General features: G+C 41.3%; 1 protein-coding gene across 4 annotated transcripts in view; it reads right to left on the bottom strand.

Annotated features, from left to right (window-relative positions):
* GCDH (glutaryl-CoA dehydrogenase) overlaps nucleotides 1–15,562 on the bottom strand; it is a 455,659-nt gene that overhangs the window by 185,703 nt on the left and 254,394 nt on the right. For all 4 annotated transcript variants that reach the window (XM_044084655.1, XM_044084654.1, XM_044084653.1 and 1 more), the window contains exon 8: nucleotides 10,583–10,686. In XM_044084655.1, the coding sequence (XP_043940590.1) occupies nucleotides 10,583–10,686 (104 nt within the window). The remainder of the gene's footprint in view (nucleotides 1–10,582; nucleotides 10,687–15,562) is intronic.

Genomic DNA, 15,562 nt, shown 5'->3' with positions numbered 1-15,562 from the left:
AATGACTAACACAGACAAATGACTGATTCCAAAGCCACAGCTTAAAAATCATTGCCAAGAAATGCATAATAGTATCCTTTGGGAATTAAGGTACTCTAGGAAATTACATCATCAACACCCCCCTAAGAGTAGGACCAATATTTGTCTAAAATAATAAGGAAATCATTCAATATTGTGCAACATATAAGCAAGGGCATGGCATTTAGGTCTAAGAAAGCCATCATTCACTGCATTTGGTCCTCATCAGGCCCATCATCAAGCACAATGTCCTCTTCAGTAAGTACCAGGCACATACAACAACTTGAATTTCCACAGAGGTTTTTCCCAAAAAGAATACAGAGCATAAACAGCATGTCCTACTCAGATCGCCTCAAAGCCCTCTCTCTATACTCTGTTTCCTAAACACTGTTGAGAGGCAATCTATGTCTGGCATGCAGGGCATCCTTGGACCCCATTCTGATGGGCCTTTTGTATATCCACAAAATGAAGAGCATTGGAATTACTTCATCCAGGGAATCTAAACTTTGCTTGCGACATACACAGGACATGTTGAAGGGACAGGTATGTGTCTCAGATAATTCCCCTTCTTTGGAATAGGCTTCCCATCCATATGAAGCAGAGCTTTTCCCAGCTCTTCCTTAACCCTTTTCAAGAGAAACCTGGAACAATAGCTGGGAAATTGGAAATACACCCCTGGTCTAGCATCTCTGTCTCTAACGGATAGAGAAAGCCTTTATATTTTGCCCTAGCTTACATATACCCCTTAAAAATAATCTCTAAGACACATAAACTTGTCTTATACATTTGTGAAGCTTGGTTAAACCTACAAAGGCCAACGTATAAACCTATGGGATACATTCGAGATGCTTGGCTAGGCTTATAAAGGCACCAGTGGTTGTTAGCCTAATATACACTTATGAATCTATAAACAAACAAACAAACAAAAAAGGTGGTGCAGGAGAGTGCCAATGTTAGCACCAGGCAGTGAATGGGTGAACTCAATGCTCTGCAATAGGCAACTTGAAATTTTCAGACAGTAAGGGTTCAGCCTTCCCACATCAGACGGAAGGAATCATAAGCGACTGCTCAAATGAAACAAACTGAAAGGCACTGCACATCAGAGGATGTTCAAGCATCATGAAAAGGTTCAAGGAGTGCTACTGCACACTAGGTTAGGTTAGGGCAATATATAAAGCCATAAGAATGGCACTGAACACTGGGAAATAAGTAAATGGACTGCACAAAGTTCAGGAAGTGGAACACAAGCATTAGGGAATGTTCAGCTGGGACAAGCTGGTATTACACTTTTGATAGGGAACTACTTTTTTAAATGAACAACAGTCTTGATTGATACCAATACTGTAGTGCAGAGGGATAAAGTCCTGACTAAAGCCCAAGAGACCACTGTTCAATCATTAGTGGCTTGGAAAAAAATGTTTTGGTTTAGGTCATTGTAGAATAGGGTGCTTCATTTCCCACTTTGGAATGAGGCTTCAGAAATCTGGTACCTGATGAGAAAAAGAGTGAGCACCAGATGTCTCCATCTGCACTCTGAGAACCTCAAGCAACCTCAAAAGAGGAGGACTGCAAGGGCTTAACAATGCTATAAGAACCTAGGCTCACTGTCAAATAAGGGGGACCCAGACTGTTCAGGGCTAAATACACTAGTACTAGGATTTTGAAGATTAAATAGATCTAAACTGGCATCCTGTACAGCTTCTACAGAACTTGTGGAATATGAGGGTAACCAGAAGTTTCTGCAAGGAACTGGTTGTAGTTCTGCACTGACTGCTACCTCATGGTACAAGGAACTAAAACAGAATAGTTTGGATGACACCAGGGCATGGAAAATTTGTAAATGGTCCTTTGCAGAGAGAAGGTGTTTGTTACATACAATATTCCCTTAATGAAAACACGACTTGATGGCAGATAACACCCGAACCCCCTCCCCACTTCTGAGTGTCACTCAAAACTACACAAAGACTCAACACTATCAACAAATTTCGGCTTAATCTATACATGATGATGGGTTTTAAAGCTGAAGAGTCAGAATTCTGTAAGATGGCATGGGACAAACAAGGCCACTGACTCGGAGATGTTGAGTTTCACATGATTACTCATTATTCAGTTCTGGGACATTCCAAGCTACTGCCCAATGAGTCCAGAGTATGCAGTTTGCTCTGTGAAAAAGAAAGCTAAAGATGACACCAAAGGCCTCTCCCCGAATAGCAACATATATACAGAGGACAACATAGGGGGCAAATAGATACTGTGATATGCTAGAGTTAATGGGGTGACAGAACAGGGAAATGACAACCCACTGGGTATGTCCAGACAGGCAGGAGGTAAACCAATAAAATCAGTACCTGCAACACAACTGCACATCCACAAACAGTCCAAGAAAATGCTATGGTCCACAGTATGAAACACTTAAGAGAGGAAAAAAGAGCAAAACAGAACAGTGATGATAATGCCTCACTATCAAGAGATCATTAAAGACTGGAGTAAACTCCATCCTGTTAATGTTCTATGGCACGGCTCATGTAATCCGTATTGCTGTAAAATGGAGTCAAGCTGTCAAAAAACCTTGTCAATAACCTTACTAATAAATGGAAAGTCAGAAATGGGTTGGTGACTCATTATTTATCTGAATTTGTTAACCAGGGTAAATCACTTGCCTTAATAGATCAATTTCAGTCTTAGCCAGGGTAGTACAACAAAAAAACAGAAAGTAAGGAGTACATGCGATGGTTAAAACGATCACATGTAAGCAGGCAGTAAAACTATTCAACGAATTCCGCATTTACCACTTGAGTAAGACAGAAATGGGAGGAGAGTGAGAGAGGACAGAAAGATACAGAAGTAGGACAGACAACCAGACAAAAAAAGAGGGGTGAAATATTAAGCAATGGAAGTGGGTCAGTAAAGGGTGAGCAGGAATTATAACCAAAAAGTTGCTATAATCCTTCAGGATTTAATGAGTATGAAGGTAAAGGTCGAATATTTTTTGGGAAGAAAGTAGGGAAGTAGGCTATGTGACCAGAGGGAAGACAAATGAATTCTGAATGTTTGGGAAGATGCACGTTTAGTTGGGTGCAATATTTGGAATGTGAGAGGACTATCAAGGTCAACAGTGGGGCTCTTTGAGAAAAGGTGTAACTAAGACCTCTCAAGGAACACTCACTGTGACAATATGACAATATGACAGATTACAGAACCTAATACTTCCAGGTAGGCAAAAGTCAGCCTTGCTGGGCAATAGTCCTAGCTGAATGTCTAAGATCAGGGAGACTAAATCACAGTAATCTAAGATGAAACACACATCACAGCCAAGGAATACACTTTCTGCAGACAATGCATTCATCCCTGAGCTTATCAATGAAAAGAAACCATCCTCAGTGATACCATCTTAGATGAACGGAGTCTGGCTGGCTTATGTTTCTTCAGAGGAAAGCAGTCTAAAGATGATGAGGCAAGCAGGGTTGCTCAGTCTACACAAACAGCAAAGCTACTTGGTTCAGCGACACAGACATCTCTCTACGCAGGAACAGTGCCTTTCTATGAGGCTCACCAAGCCTGTGTATGACATGAAAGAAGCCAGGACAGCTCCATTTATGCTCAAATCTCTGCCCCTGCCCCAGGCTTCTAAACTCATAAAGCTTGATAGCAAACAAGGACTCATTGAGGATCCTGTAGACGAAAGGTACAAAAGGTTGGGCAAGCAAATTTAGTGTAGACTTAACAGCCATTTTATTTAAAAGCAAGAAACAGTTCATCTGGAGCACCTGTACTGAAAAGAAAGAAACATAAGTAGAAGGTTGGAATAAAGTGAACAACAGTTACATGTAATGTGTATCATCTAGTCCCTGATGAAGGAGAGCAGTAGTGCTCACTCTCAGTGCTTGGGTCAGATACTGTAGGCTGACAGAGGAAAAATATTCTGTCAGCATTAGAAAGAGCTAGATGTTCACTACTAGCTGCAAAAAGAAAGACAAAAGACAGGGCTCCAACAAATAAATTCCTCCTGAGACGGTGCAATGCTGAAGGGGCCATGCATCATAAGGTTCAGTGAAAGGACTGAAGAAGATCAAAAATGCATGGGGGGAGAAAAGATAAAGGGAAATTTAACACGGCAGATATATGAAAAGTAACCAGACTGTATTATGTTGTTAAATGAAGCAACAATATATGGAAGACCAGAAAATGTTTAAAAACTGGTGTTAAATGCGGGCAGCTGTGGACAGAAACAGAAACTTAATTAAGACATTTATTAATTTGATCAGTGGCCATTCTGGATTATCCTGGATTTCAAAAGCCCTACAACATCAAGACTAAAAAAAAAAAAAAAAAATTTTCATTTGCTTTTACTGTATTTGTCTTTTCCTCCTACTTTATTTTGCTTTTCTTAAAAGTACTCAATTTTATTTAGTCTGCTGCATTTATTACTGCTTGGTAGTAGCCTGATTAAATTGTAACTGTTATTCTAAGTCTTTTGGTTTAAGCACTTGGGCTTCATACAGGCTGTTTTACATTAAGAAGGTTTGTGGTCTGCACTGTTGAGGCAGGACAGGTAGCTTACATCCTTCTAAGCTGGGAATTGCTGATAGAAGGCCCAGTGTCTGCTATTCTAAAAGTGTATTAGTTCTGGTTAAGCACTTGGGCTTCAGGCCAGTTATTCTACATTAAGAAGGTTTGTGGTCTGCACTCTTGTGGGAGGAGAGGCTGGATTCTGCCCTTCTGAGCTGGGAATAGCTGGTCACAGGCTTATTGTGCCTGCTTATTTGAACTGTTTCTTTCTGAAATTGGTGCGGCTTGTTGCTGTAGCATAGACCAGATTCAGGCCTGCTGAATCTAACTTTGTTTGTATAACTTGAGCACTGATCCAGGCCATCTTTTTTGGAGAAGGTTCCCCTGCACCATAGTAAGCAGGGGTGTCCAGTTAGAACTTGTCTGATTGAAGACTGCTGGAACAGGGCTCAGTTTTGAGCTTTTTTTCTGGTTAATTGGGTAACTTGTTTAGATCAGTTTGTTCATTTTCTATTGTTTTATACATATATATATATATATATATATATATATATATATATATATATATATATATATATATATTGTACTTTATTCATCTGCTTTTACTGTATTTGTGTTTCTTCCTACTTTATTACTAGTGGCATTGACTACAACTCTGATCTGCAATATATAACAATAAGTATCCTTTTCTGTGCATTTAAAGTGTTTTTTGAGTGTATCTGCTTTATTTTCAAAAAAAAAATAAATATATATATAGTTGTTTCCTGCCCTTCTAAGCTAGTATAGTCCAGTTTTCAGGTTAGTGCTCAATTCAGGGTTGTGTTACAAATCTCTGTGTCTGCCCATACCTTACTTGGATAGAAGGAAGTTCTCTGTTCACCTGTGAGAGAGGGGAGCTTTGAGCAGCCTGTCTGTCCCTTCAGGAGTGGTTTCAGCCCAGAATTTAGTAGTTTATTGGTCATTTTGGGCTAATTTCTATCTCTTTCATTTCCCTGCTATAAATACCGTATTTGCCCGGTTTGCACGCCGGGCAGCGCCAGTTAGCTAGGGTAAAACTATTCACGGCTCCACAAAGTCTCTTCTTCAATTTTTCCCTTGGAACTAGACAAACTTTCAACTTAAGAACTCAAGCCACTCATTTCTCAGCTTGGCACTTACTCAAAACTTATAGCAAGCAGTTATAAACCCTAGCACTAGACCATCCTGTACTGTACAGAAGGACAAGGCTCTCTATTCGACCTTACCAGCCATCCAGTAAAACAGTTCACTGTACCTATCCAGGCATGCCCAAAGGGCAGTTTCAGGTGTACTCTCCAGTCCAAAAATAACAACAAACAGCAAAGCAGCAAAACCAGTAAGTATTCCAAAACGACAAAGGATTCAGCTCCCAAAAAGTTTATTAAGAAGGGGGGATGAGAGATTAATTAAAAGTGTTTTAACTGATAAGGAAACTGTATTTATATTAAAGTTTGACACAGAAACCAAGAGGTTTGAACAGAGAAGTTAATTGGAGAAGTTTGCTTTAATTTGTTTAAAATGTATGCTTAATTGCTTTATTGATTGTTATTTTAAGTGAATCAAATGATTGTTTGATGTACAAATAGGGGAGTGTTTTTTGATAATTTTATACTCTTTGAAGGCTGTAATGGCTGAGGCGCTAAGACAAGATATACAACAATAAACTTTTTGGGAGATGAATCCTTTGTCGTTTTGGAGTACTCTCCAGTCCAACTGGTGAATCTGGGCATTTTGAGGCAATGTTACAACTGCCTCATGTACACAGACAACCCCCTCCTCCTACCACCAAACACTAATACATGCGAGAGATGCAATTATACAGCCAAACTGGAGGCTAAGCTCTCTTAACCCAAGACTGGATCAGACAGTCAAGAGGAGAAGGGAAATACTTGCATCACATCACCAGTCTCACATAAACCCATTAAAGCAGCACTGGAAAAAAAACACACATAAATACATGAAAACATACTCGGAGGCTCTAAATAAAAATCTGCAAAACCAACAGAGACCTCCAAAGCAAACATCCAAGCAACCTCCACCCCCCCAACACAAACCATGAAACACATACTTCACAAAACCAGTGTGCCATGCAATCACAGCCCTTAAGGCAAAATAACATACCCAACATACTAGTAATAGGTCACTAGGCTGAATAAGGAGAAGGTTACTGTTAGCTGCTTGTCAGGCGCCAGGATCCGCCACATAACACAAGCACTCAGGTCACTACAGAACAAGTACAAATATGACTCTGTCATTGTCCATGTTGGTGTGAATGACCTGAGCCGTACCTCTCTGGACTACATGAAAAGAGACATGGAAGAGCTCTTTGATCACGTAGTCCAGGCCGGTATGACCCTGACCCTGAGTAGCATCCTGCCCTCACCAAGAATGATATCACGGTATAAAGAAAAAATTATCAATTTCAACAACTGGCTAAGTTTCTGGTGTCATTCAAAGGGGATCCAGTGTCTGTCCGCCTGGGATGACATGCTTGACAAGCCACGCTGCTTTGCTAGAGACGGCTTGCACCTGTCACCCTTAGGCTTTTGAATACTGGCCAAGGCTCTTGCCATCCCCATTGTGCCTTTTTTAGGCAAGGCTCAAAAGACAAACCTACCGCCGTAAATAGCACAAGTAACAAAAAACTGAGGGTAGTGCTACTCAATACCAGAAGTCTGAACCTCAAAATGCACACACTCGAGGCACTCCTCAGTATGGAGAAAATCAATATATGTGCAGTAACAGAAACCTGGTTTAAGGCTCCAGAGAGCACCCCAGCACTACCAGGCTACAACTCATACCATACATTTCGGCCACAGAACCCAAACCGAAATACAAAAGGTGGGGTCGTATCCATATTTATCAAGGATACCCACACCTCCAGGTTAGTGGCACAGCACGATGCTTCAGAGATCATCCATGTGCAACTAACAATGGGCAAAACTGCAATTCAAATTTTAGCTTGCTACAGATCACCCACCATGTCCCAGGACCCCCATTCCGTGTTCCTGGAAACACTGGGAAACATAAAGGTCCTACCAAACACCCTAATATTGGGTGATTTCAATTATCCAAACATTAACTGGGAGAAATACTCAAGTACTAACTCCCTTGCCCAACATTTCCTAGAAAATATAAACTCAAATGCCCTGGTTCAACTGGTCAACACTCCCACCAGAGGTGACAACATTTTGGACCTGGTCATCACCATCATGGGCAACCAGTGTTCCACACCGGAGGTCAACCCCTCGCTGGTTAGATCTGACCATAAACAAATCACTTTGGATATCCACATTCCGCCCCACCCCCGGACAAGAAAACCACCATAAAAAACTTTTCAAAAGCAAACTTCACGTTACTTAAGACCGAGGTGGAAAGTTTCAAAGCCCCTAAGCTGAAGGATAACGTGTCCAAGCTGCAAAATTCTTTACTAATGCATTCTACGGGCACCTACAAGAATGCATGGATCATGCCATCCCAAGCAAAACCAAGACTCACTCCTCCAAGAAAAGGAAACCAGTCTGGTGGACTCCTGCCATAAACAAGCTATACAATAGGAGGGGGAAACTAGTACAGAAAACAGTAAAATCCCAAGAAGGGAAGACATACCTGATCAGTATCAGCACAAAACTACGATCCCTCATAAAATCATCCAAGGCAAGCTTTGAAAGAAAAATTGCCAAGGACTTCAAAGATAACCACAAAGCATTCTTTAGCTATGTCAAGAATCTAAGAGGCAATGCTCAGATCTGCTCGCAGTTATTGCAGAATGGCACAAAATACACTGAACTGACCAATAGCGCCAACATCCTGGCAGACAGGTTCAGCGCAAACTTCACTCCCCTTTCACCCCCAAGAGGGCCTGTAACCATACCAGAAGAATGTAGAGTCCCTGAAATCACAGACACTCATGTTAAAACAGCCCTGTCCAAAGCCAAAAACACAGCATCAATGGGACCGGACGTTGTCCCAGGCTGCATCCTACACGAGCTCAAAGATGAACTAACCCCTCACCTAAACACACTGTTCAAACTCAGCCTCTCCACAGGCTACATACCCATAGAGTGGCGCACAGCAGTGGTTATTCCGCTCCACAAAGGTGGAGCCACAACAGACCCCGGGAACTATCGCCCTATAAGCCTGACCAGCTTGGTCTGCAAGGCTATTGAGCGCATCATCATGGAACTCATTAACAGAGACATTGGGAACCTCCAAACACTGGACCCTACCCAGTTCAGCTTTGTTAAGGGCAGATCATGCCTCCTAAACCTGGTGGACTTTTTTGAGACAGTTACCAAGGCTATAGATGAGGGGAAGGTGGTACACACAGCCTACCTAGACCTCGCAAAGGCCTTCGACACCATTCCCCATTCTGGTATTATAGACAAGCTCACCAGCCTGAACATAAACCCCTATGTCACAAGATGGGTTGCCAACTGGCTCACGGACAGAACCCACATTGTGAGAGTTGTGGGAGCTAGGTCCGACTCTAAATCGGTTAAAAATGGAGTTCCCCAGGGCTCAGTCCTAGGACCCCTCTGTTTGGCATATACTTCTCAGAGGTACAGGCAAGCACAGGAGGACTATAGCTGGCCAGGTTCGCAGACGACTGCAAACTAGGGGCTATAATTGACTCTCCGGGTGACACAGACATCCTCCAAAAGGGTCTCACTGAGACGTACACCTGGTGTCAAAATCATGGCCTCAAGCTAAATGCCAAAAAGTGCATAGTCATCCCCTTTGGAAAAAACAAAGTACCCACAAACTACCACATAGGTGGTAGTCCCTTAAATATGGAAGACGTAATAAGGGATCTGGGGACCCAAGTAGATAGTAATCTCACCTTTGATAATCACATTGCCAAAGTGGTTAGAAAATCCCCTACATGGCCCACCTAATCACAAAAGGGTTCATATCCAGATCAAAAGAGGTCATTGTGCCCCTCTACTCATCACTCATCAGACCCATCATAGAGTACAAACGCCCCATTTGGGATGTACCTTACAAGACATCTGCAGCAGGAAAGACCACAGAAGTACCTCACCAAGAGGATCACTGGCCTCAAACAGATGCCCTATGCAGCTCAACTGAAGAAATGACAGCTGTACTCGGTTGCATACTGCCTACTCAGAGGTGATCTCTGCCTGACATACAAGGCCACGTCCAACCCAGAATTGATGGACATGTTCCACCTAAAGAAAACCTTATCCTCGCGAGCCACATGCTCTAGGGATCTAAACCTCACCACAACAATAAATAGGACATGCTGGAGGGATAGATTCCTGTCCCAGAGACTTCCCATGCTTTGGAACAAGATCCCAGTCTACATTAGGCAGAGCTCCTCGCTAACACTCTTCAAAAGAAATCTTGACGAGTGGATGGGAAACAGAAAGTTTACCTCAGGGATCACTTCAGTGGCTCTGCTGGACAGAGGCACAGGGAACTAATCTAAGGGGGCGGCGAAAGCCAACACATTCTGGCTAGGATTATAAATGCCTTCGGGCAGATAGCCTAGTACCTACCTATGAACCTAATTCACCTGCCTACATGGCCCAAAACAATCTCACTGTGTATCCAGCCCTCTTCTCAAACACTTTTTGGCAATCCCAGCCTGTGTCATGGCTGGATTTACGGTCACACTTACAGTAATTAAAGAGCCTGAAGAAGCATTTTGGTCCAGGTCACACGATCTATTTCTCACTGCCAAAGGCAATACCTGTAGTTCTATGGACAGAAATATACCTTATCGATTACTACTTATTTCATCCCATGGTAACTGGATGTCAAATGCCAGGGATACCACAAGCCAACCAGGGAGATGAGCTGCACACAGTATGTCAAGTCCTCCCATTACTCTCCAGCAGCCAACAGTGAGCCAAGACAGCACAATAGACAGAAATCCAAACGCTGAGTCAATGAACTAATGACACCCTCCATTTAAGTAATTCTCTACTGTCAGAGCTACTGATGTTCTGTTTCCAGTCATGGATAAAAGGCGCTGAGAGCTGTAAATATATCTGAACCTGCCATCTCTTACCTGTCCAAGGTGTACTGCCTGGCTATATGAAAACAGGATTCTGCTGCACCAAGGGCACCCCAGGAAATGCCATAACGAGCATTGTTGAGACAGCCAAATGGGCCCTGAGGAAGGAAAGAACAGAGATCATACATTCAAATTTACTGCATAATGTGGTGGACATAAGCAAGTAATGCTAAAAATAAAACAAGTTTCATCATTCTTTGGAGTGTCTAAATACCATGCATTTTATGGAATACATTACAACTGCATCCCTTTAACACAACTACTGTGAATCAGTGAAGGATATGTCTCAATTTAAAACAAATATGACAAAATTATTTTTATAAAAATTACAAACAAGTTCTCAGCACTATTACCGCGGTGGTGGTGCTGCTGTAGCGTTGTCGCCTCACAGTAAGACGCTGTCCGGTTCAATTCTCAACTACAGCATCTTCTGCGTGGAGACATGCGTGAATGGGCATACCTTTGTTGAAGGTTGTGCGTCAGGGCTGGTAACTCGGCATGTAAAAATCAACTACCAATCATTAGTGGACCAGAGTTCCGCTGTGGCGACCCCTAACCAGGAAAAGCCGAAAGACACAACAACAACAAACAAGTTCTCAGCACTCCTTTAGTACAGAAACTCTGCATATAAACCTTCTGACTTAGCATTTTAATTACTTTCATTCAAGGCAGAGAGCTAGATGGCATTTAAAATTATGAATTCACACTACTGCTTTAACATAAAAATAATCTAGCCTTCTACATCTTCTGTACATAACTGCCCTATGTAAAATATTTGGAACAGATTAAGGCAGCAGGGTACAACAAGTTTCCCATTCTTGAAGCCAAAACCCCTTACTTAAGACTACTTCACCAGACAGGAACACAGTGTAAATAGCATGAAAATTGTGTTCCCCCCCTACTCCTTTTGCTCCACCATTGGTTCTGACAACAAAGAGAGAAGAAATGTCTCAGGACAGCAAGTTGTAACTAACTATATGCACAGTGTCAGACCAAAGTCATGGATATCTTACCATACTTGACAATGATTCCTGAAAAAAATGCTCACCTTTTTCTAATAGCCATTCTGGGAGCTCTTTTATCAATAAGTGATAAATCTTAGGTCTAGCTTCATGGCATACAAATAACACAAAGGTTTAAAGTCCTGACCATGACCCAAGTTTGACTAAAGGTTTAAAGGCTAGAGAAGACAGGTGGGGCAGTGCAGAAGTCAGTTGTCAATGCCTGCTTGCCCTCCCTGGAGGAAGGGGAAATTCTGAATGTTACAGTATCAATGGCTATCATGATCAGGCATCTGGTATACAGCACTAGATGGGAGACATACATTGGCTTTGCCAAACAGTCACTCCAGCCTCCGATGCCCATACATGGAAGGGTGCATCTATAGATGAGAAGAACTTTGAATCCCTGCTGTAATGCGGGTGTGCATATCAGCTACAAGGGTATGGGGCTGGTCTTATCAGAAATGTCCCAAAGCCCCACCCTGCACAATGATTCTGCCATGGGGGGACATCTGGCAGTTTGCCAGCCATAGCAGAATTAGGGTCTACTCTTTAAAAACACGAGACCTTGGTTGTGGGGGTTGGAAGAAAGCTAAATCTTTAGATGTGGGGCAGGGGCATTCTTTGCCCATGTATACTGGCTAATATACTACGCAGGGTAGGGCAAACAACCCTCATGCTTACCACCTACCTGGATGACAGCTTCCTCCACTAGTCTCTCACCCCAGGGAGAGTAGTGAGAGAATCTCCCTGTGTGCAAAGAGGCTCAAGACCCATTGAAGGGGCTGATGGTTGGCAAAAAGTCATAAGAAAAAAAGACCTCAGGCTATAAATTATTTTGCTAACTTATTTACAGTCGTTCATCAAGTAAGTGGACCCTTTGGGTCAAGACCTGGTCCATGGTTAGTACAATTACAGAAGGCAAATATAAATAATTACTATCAGTAAATAAAGGCAAATGAGTCAGTTTACAGTATAGCCTGGAAACATGGACAAAATGTAAGAAAAATATGGACGTATTTAAAAAAATATATAGTTATTGAGGCATCTCACAAAGTTAATATAACTGATAAAGTTCAAAAGGTTCTAAGACGGTGGACAAATTTTCAACTACAAAGCTGCGGATTGAGTTTGTTTTTAGCCAATGTCGGTATTATACTGACATACATTTTCTGTTTATGAGAGTTTTTAAGGTTCTGTCTAAAGGTGGGGTGGTTTTGGGCACTTCCAACTTCAGGTGGCAAGGTGTTCCAAGCAGGAGGTGTTATTTTTGAAAAAGTCATCTCACGAAGTGATAGATTAAATTTAGGTCTTTGCAGAACCAGAGCTTAGTCAGTTGTGGAATGAAGGAAGTGGCCAACCTTTGAAAGATGTCAGATTTATGCGAGTTTACTGTTTTGCCAGTTAAGTGAATTCAGTAGGACTGTATAGGGAGCCAGTCTTTACAGCTTACAGTAGTAGCACAATTGTGTTGTTGGAATTCTGGTTTGCACAGTTGGAATGCTTGTAATTTTGTAGGCCAGTTTTAGGCAATGCAGTGCTTTCTTAGTTACCATCACATTGTGCAATTTAAAGGCCATATTTTGATCTAGAACCAGACCTAGGCATTTCTGCTGTTTACCTGGGGTAAATTATTTCCTTTAAGGTTTACAGCTAACATGGAAGACGTGTGCATTTTTTTGAGACTTGTACAATTTTTGGTGAATACCAAACAGCATGGCATGTGACTTAACAGTTTTTTTTGGCAGTCAATGTCATAGTAGCCAAAACTCTTTTTAGTGTTGACACTAAGATTTTTAGATTGTTTGTGGATTTTAAAAGCATGAGGTCATCTGCAGAGTTTTATTCAGCAGAACCAGATCAGTGGCAAGTCTGTTCAAAAATACTGAGAATAAAAATGAATCCAGACCTTATTCTTGGGGTACTCCTGTATTGAATATGCTTGTATTAAAGGAATACTTGTTATAGATAAAACTAAATGGCCTGCTATTGAGATATAAAAATAATCTTGCTTTTTCTCCTTGCCTGAATCCAGTTCTTTATAATACTGACAGTACTATACTATGATTTAGAATTCTGAATGCCAGCTTTAGGTCAATGCAGATGGATTCTGTTATAAGGCCATGATCTGTATCACGTAAATTTGATTACAATTTGAACAAATTGCAGTGGTGTTAAAGGTTGTTCTTAATTTGTGCAGATTACCTGGTAGGACGTGGTATTTATGCACATTTTCAGTTATTAATTTACAAACCAAGTTCTCTAGAATTCTGGCTACATCTGAGACATTTGCTACTGATAAAAAATATGGAGGATATCTTCACATTTGCAAAAGTTCAGAGGAACAACAATTATTAGTCAAGATGAGGTTGCACAGTGATGCAGCAGATAGCATTGATGCCTCACAGCAAGAGGCTCCCGGTTCGATTCTTGGCTGGGGTGCCTTTTGTGTGGAGTTGGAATGCCCTTCCTGTGTTTGCTTGAGTTTCCTCTGGGTGTTCCAGTTTCCTCCCACATTCCAAGGACATGCAGTAGGTGGACTGGGCACTCTAAATTGGCCATAGATGTGAGTTTGCATTTGAGTGTGTAGTATGGAAGAACAACGGCAGGGCTAACCACCTAGTGGTTTGAACCTTGGCTCACCACCTAGTGGTTTGAACCTTGGCTCTAGATGACTGTCACTGCTGAAGTAACACCCTCACCCCATGTGAAAAAAAAATAAGAAAAAGGGGTTTGGATGGATACGAAGAGATGAAATAAAAACAGTGATGCATGGTCAACCATTAGGGAAGTCGCCAGAAACAGCATTCGTGTGGAAATCAGAAAGTTAGGAGGGATGAAAATGATGGAAGGCTTTGTATAAGACTACTTTAGAAGGGAGAGAAGTACAAGCATCTTGAGGTAAAAACCCTTCAGATCCAGCTTCCTTTGTGCCCTGGGTCATACCTGAAAAAGGTCTTTGGACCAGTGTACACACCTGGTTAGCAAATGCATGAATAAATACAGTCTCATTTTGATCTTAAACCATGATTTATACAGTGATTGTACCATGGCATTCCCTGATAGAATAACAAGATTAAAAAAGGGGATTTATGAAGGGTCACTGGCAAAAATTAAGGTGGGATGGTTCAGTTCCTCTCTGACAAGCTGTGTCTGAACAATGGAGACAGGCAGGAATGTCCTCCTTTTTCCTTTATTTGCTTTACATTTAGAACCATTAGCAAATAAAATAAGGGGTTCACAAATTCAAGGATATAACTGGTATGTTACTCAAGCTCAATTAGCTTTATTTACAAAGGATATTATTTTGTTCTTCATAAATCTAGTAAAGAAAATATTTAGAAGTATGTATTAAAAAGGCTTCTGATATGGCGGCTAAGGCTATGTAGGAAGAGATGAAATAGAAAATAACCCAATAACTGATAAACTGGAGGCTCTTGATTATGGATACAGATAGCTAGATGTAAGAAATGAAAATGCATTTTAGTCCCTTAAATTATATACAGGTCAGGTGCATTTTGATCGACTAGAGAAATTGTGGATGACAATAAAGAGTTGAAGTAATTTATTTGGAAGAGGAACAGGACAAGAGTTAAGAGTTAACATGTTTTTTTCTCCCCATAGGACAAGGAGGTTTAATGTTACCTAATGTGAAGCGGTACTTAGGAGTTATGTATTTACGGCTCATATATATAATTCAAGCAGAAAGTTACAAATGAAATTGGGAACATATGATGATGAAATGGTGGAGGGGGGTTATTTGAGAGAGACTAGGATTTGGAATGCTAGCCCCTAAGGAGAATAATAATCACAGAGAGTCTTATATTCTCAAAATAGCAAAAAATTATCTAAAAATGAAGCCAGTCTTGACTGGAGAAAGAAGATTTTGCCACTACATATGTCTTGTAAGTAGGAGTACAGAATATAGATAAGAGGGGGCCGACATATGAATGAGGAAATTAGCAAAGGAAGC

The sequence above is a fragment of the Protopterus annectens genome, chromosome 9.part0 (genome assembly GCF_019279795.1).
Source record: "Protopterus annectens isolate FY-2018-M chromosome 9.part0, PAN1.0, whole genome shotgun sequence".
In the NCBI taxonomy this organism is placed as follows: Eukaryota; Metazoa; Chordata; order Ceratodontiformes; family Protopteridae; genus Protopterus; species Protopterus annectens.
Note: the sequence above shows the minus strand (reverse complement) of the source record. Positions and strands in the feature narration are given on the sequence as shown.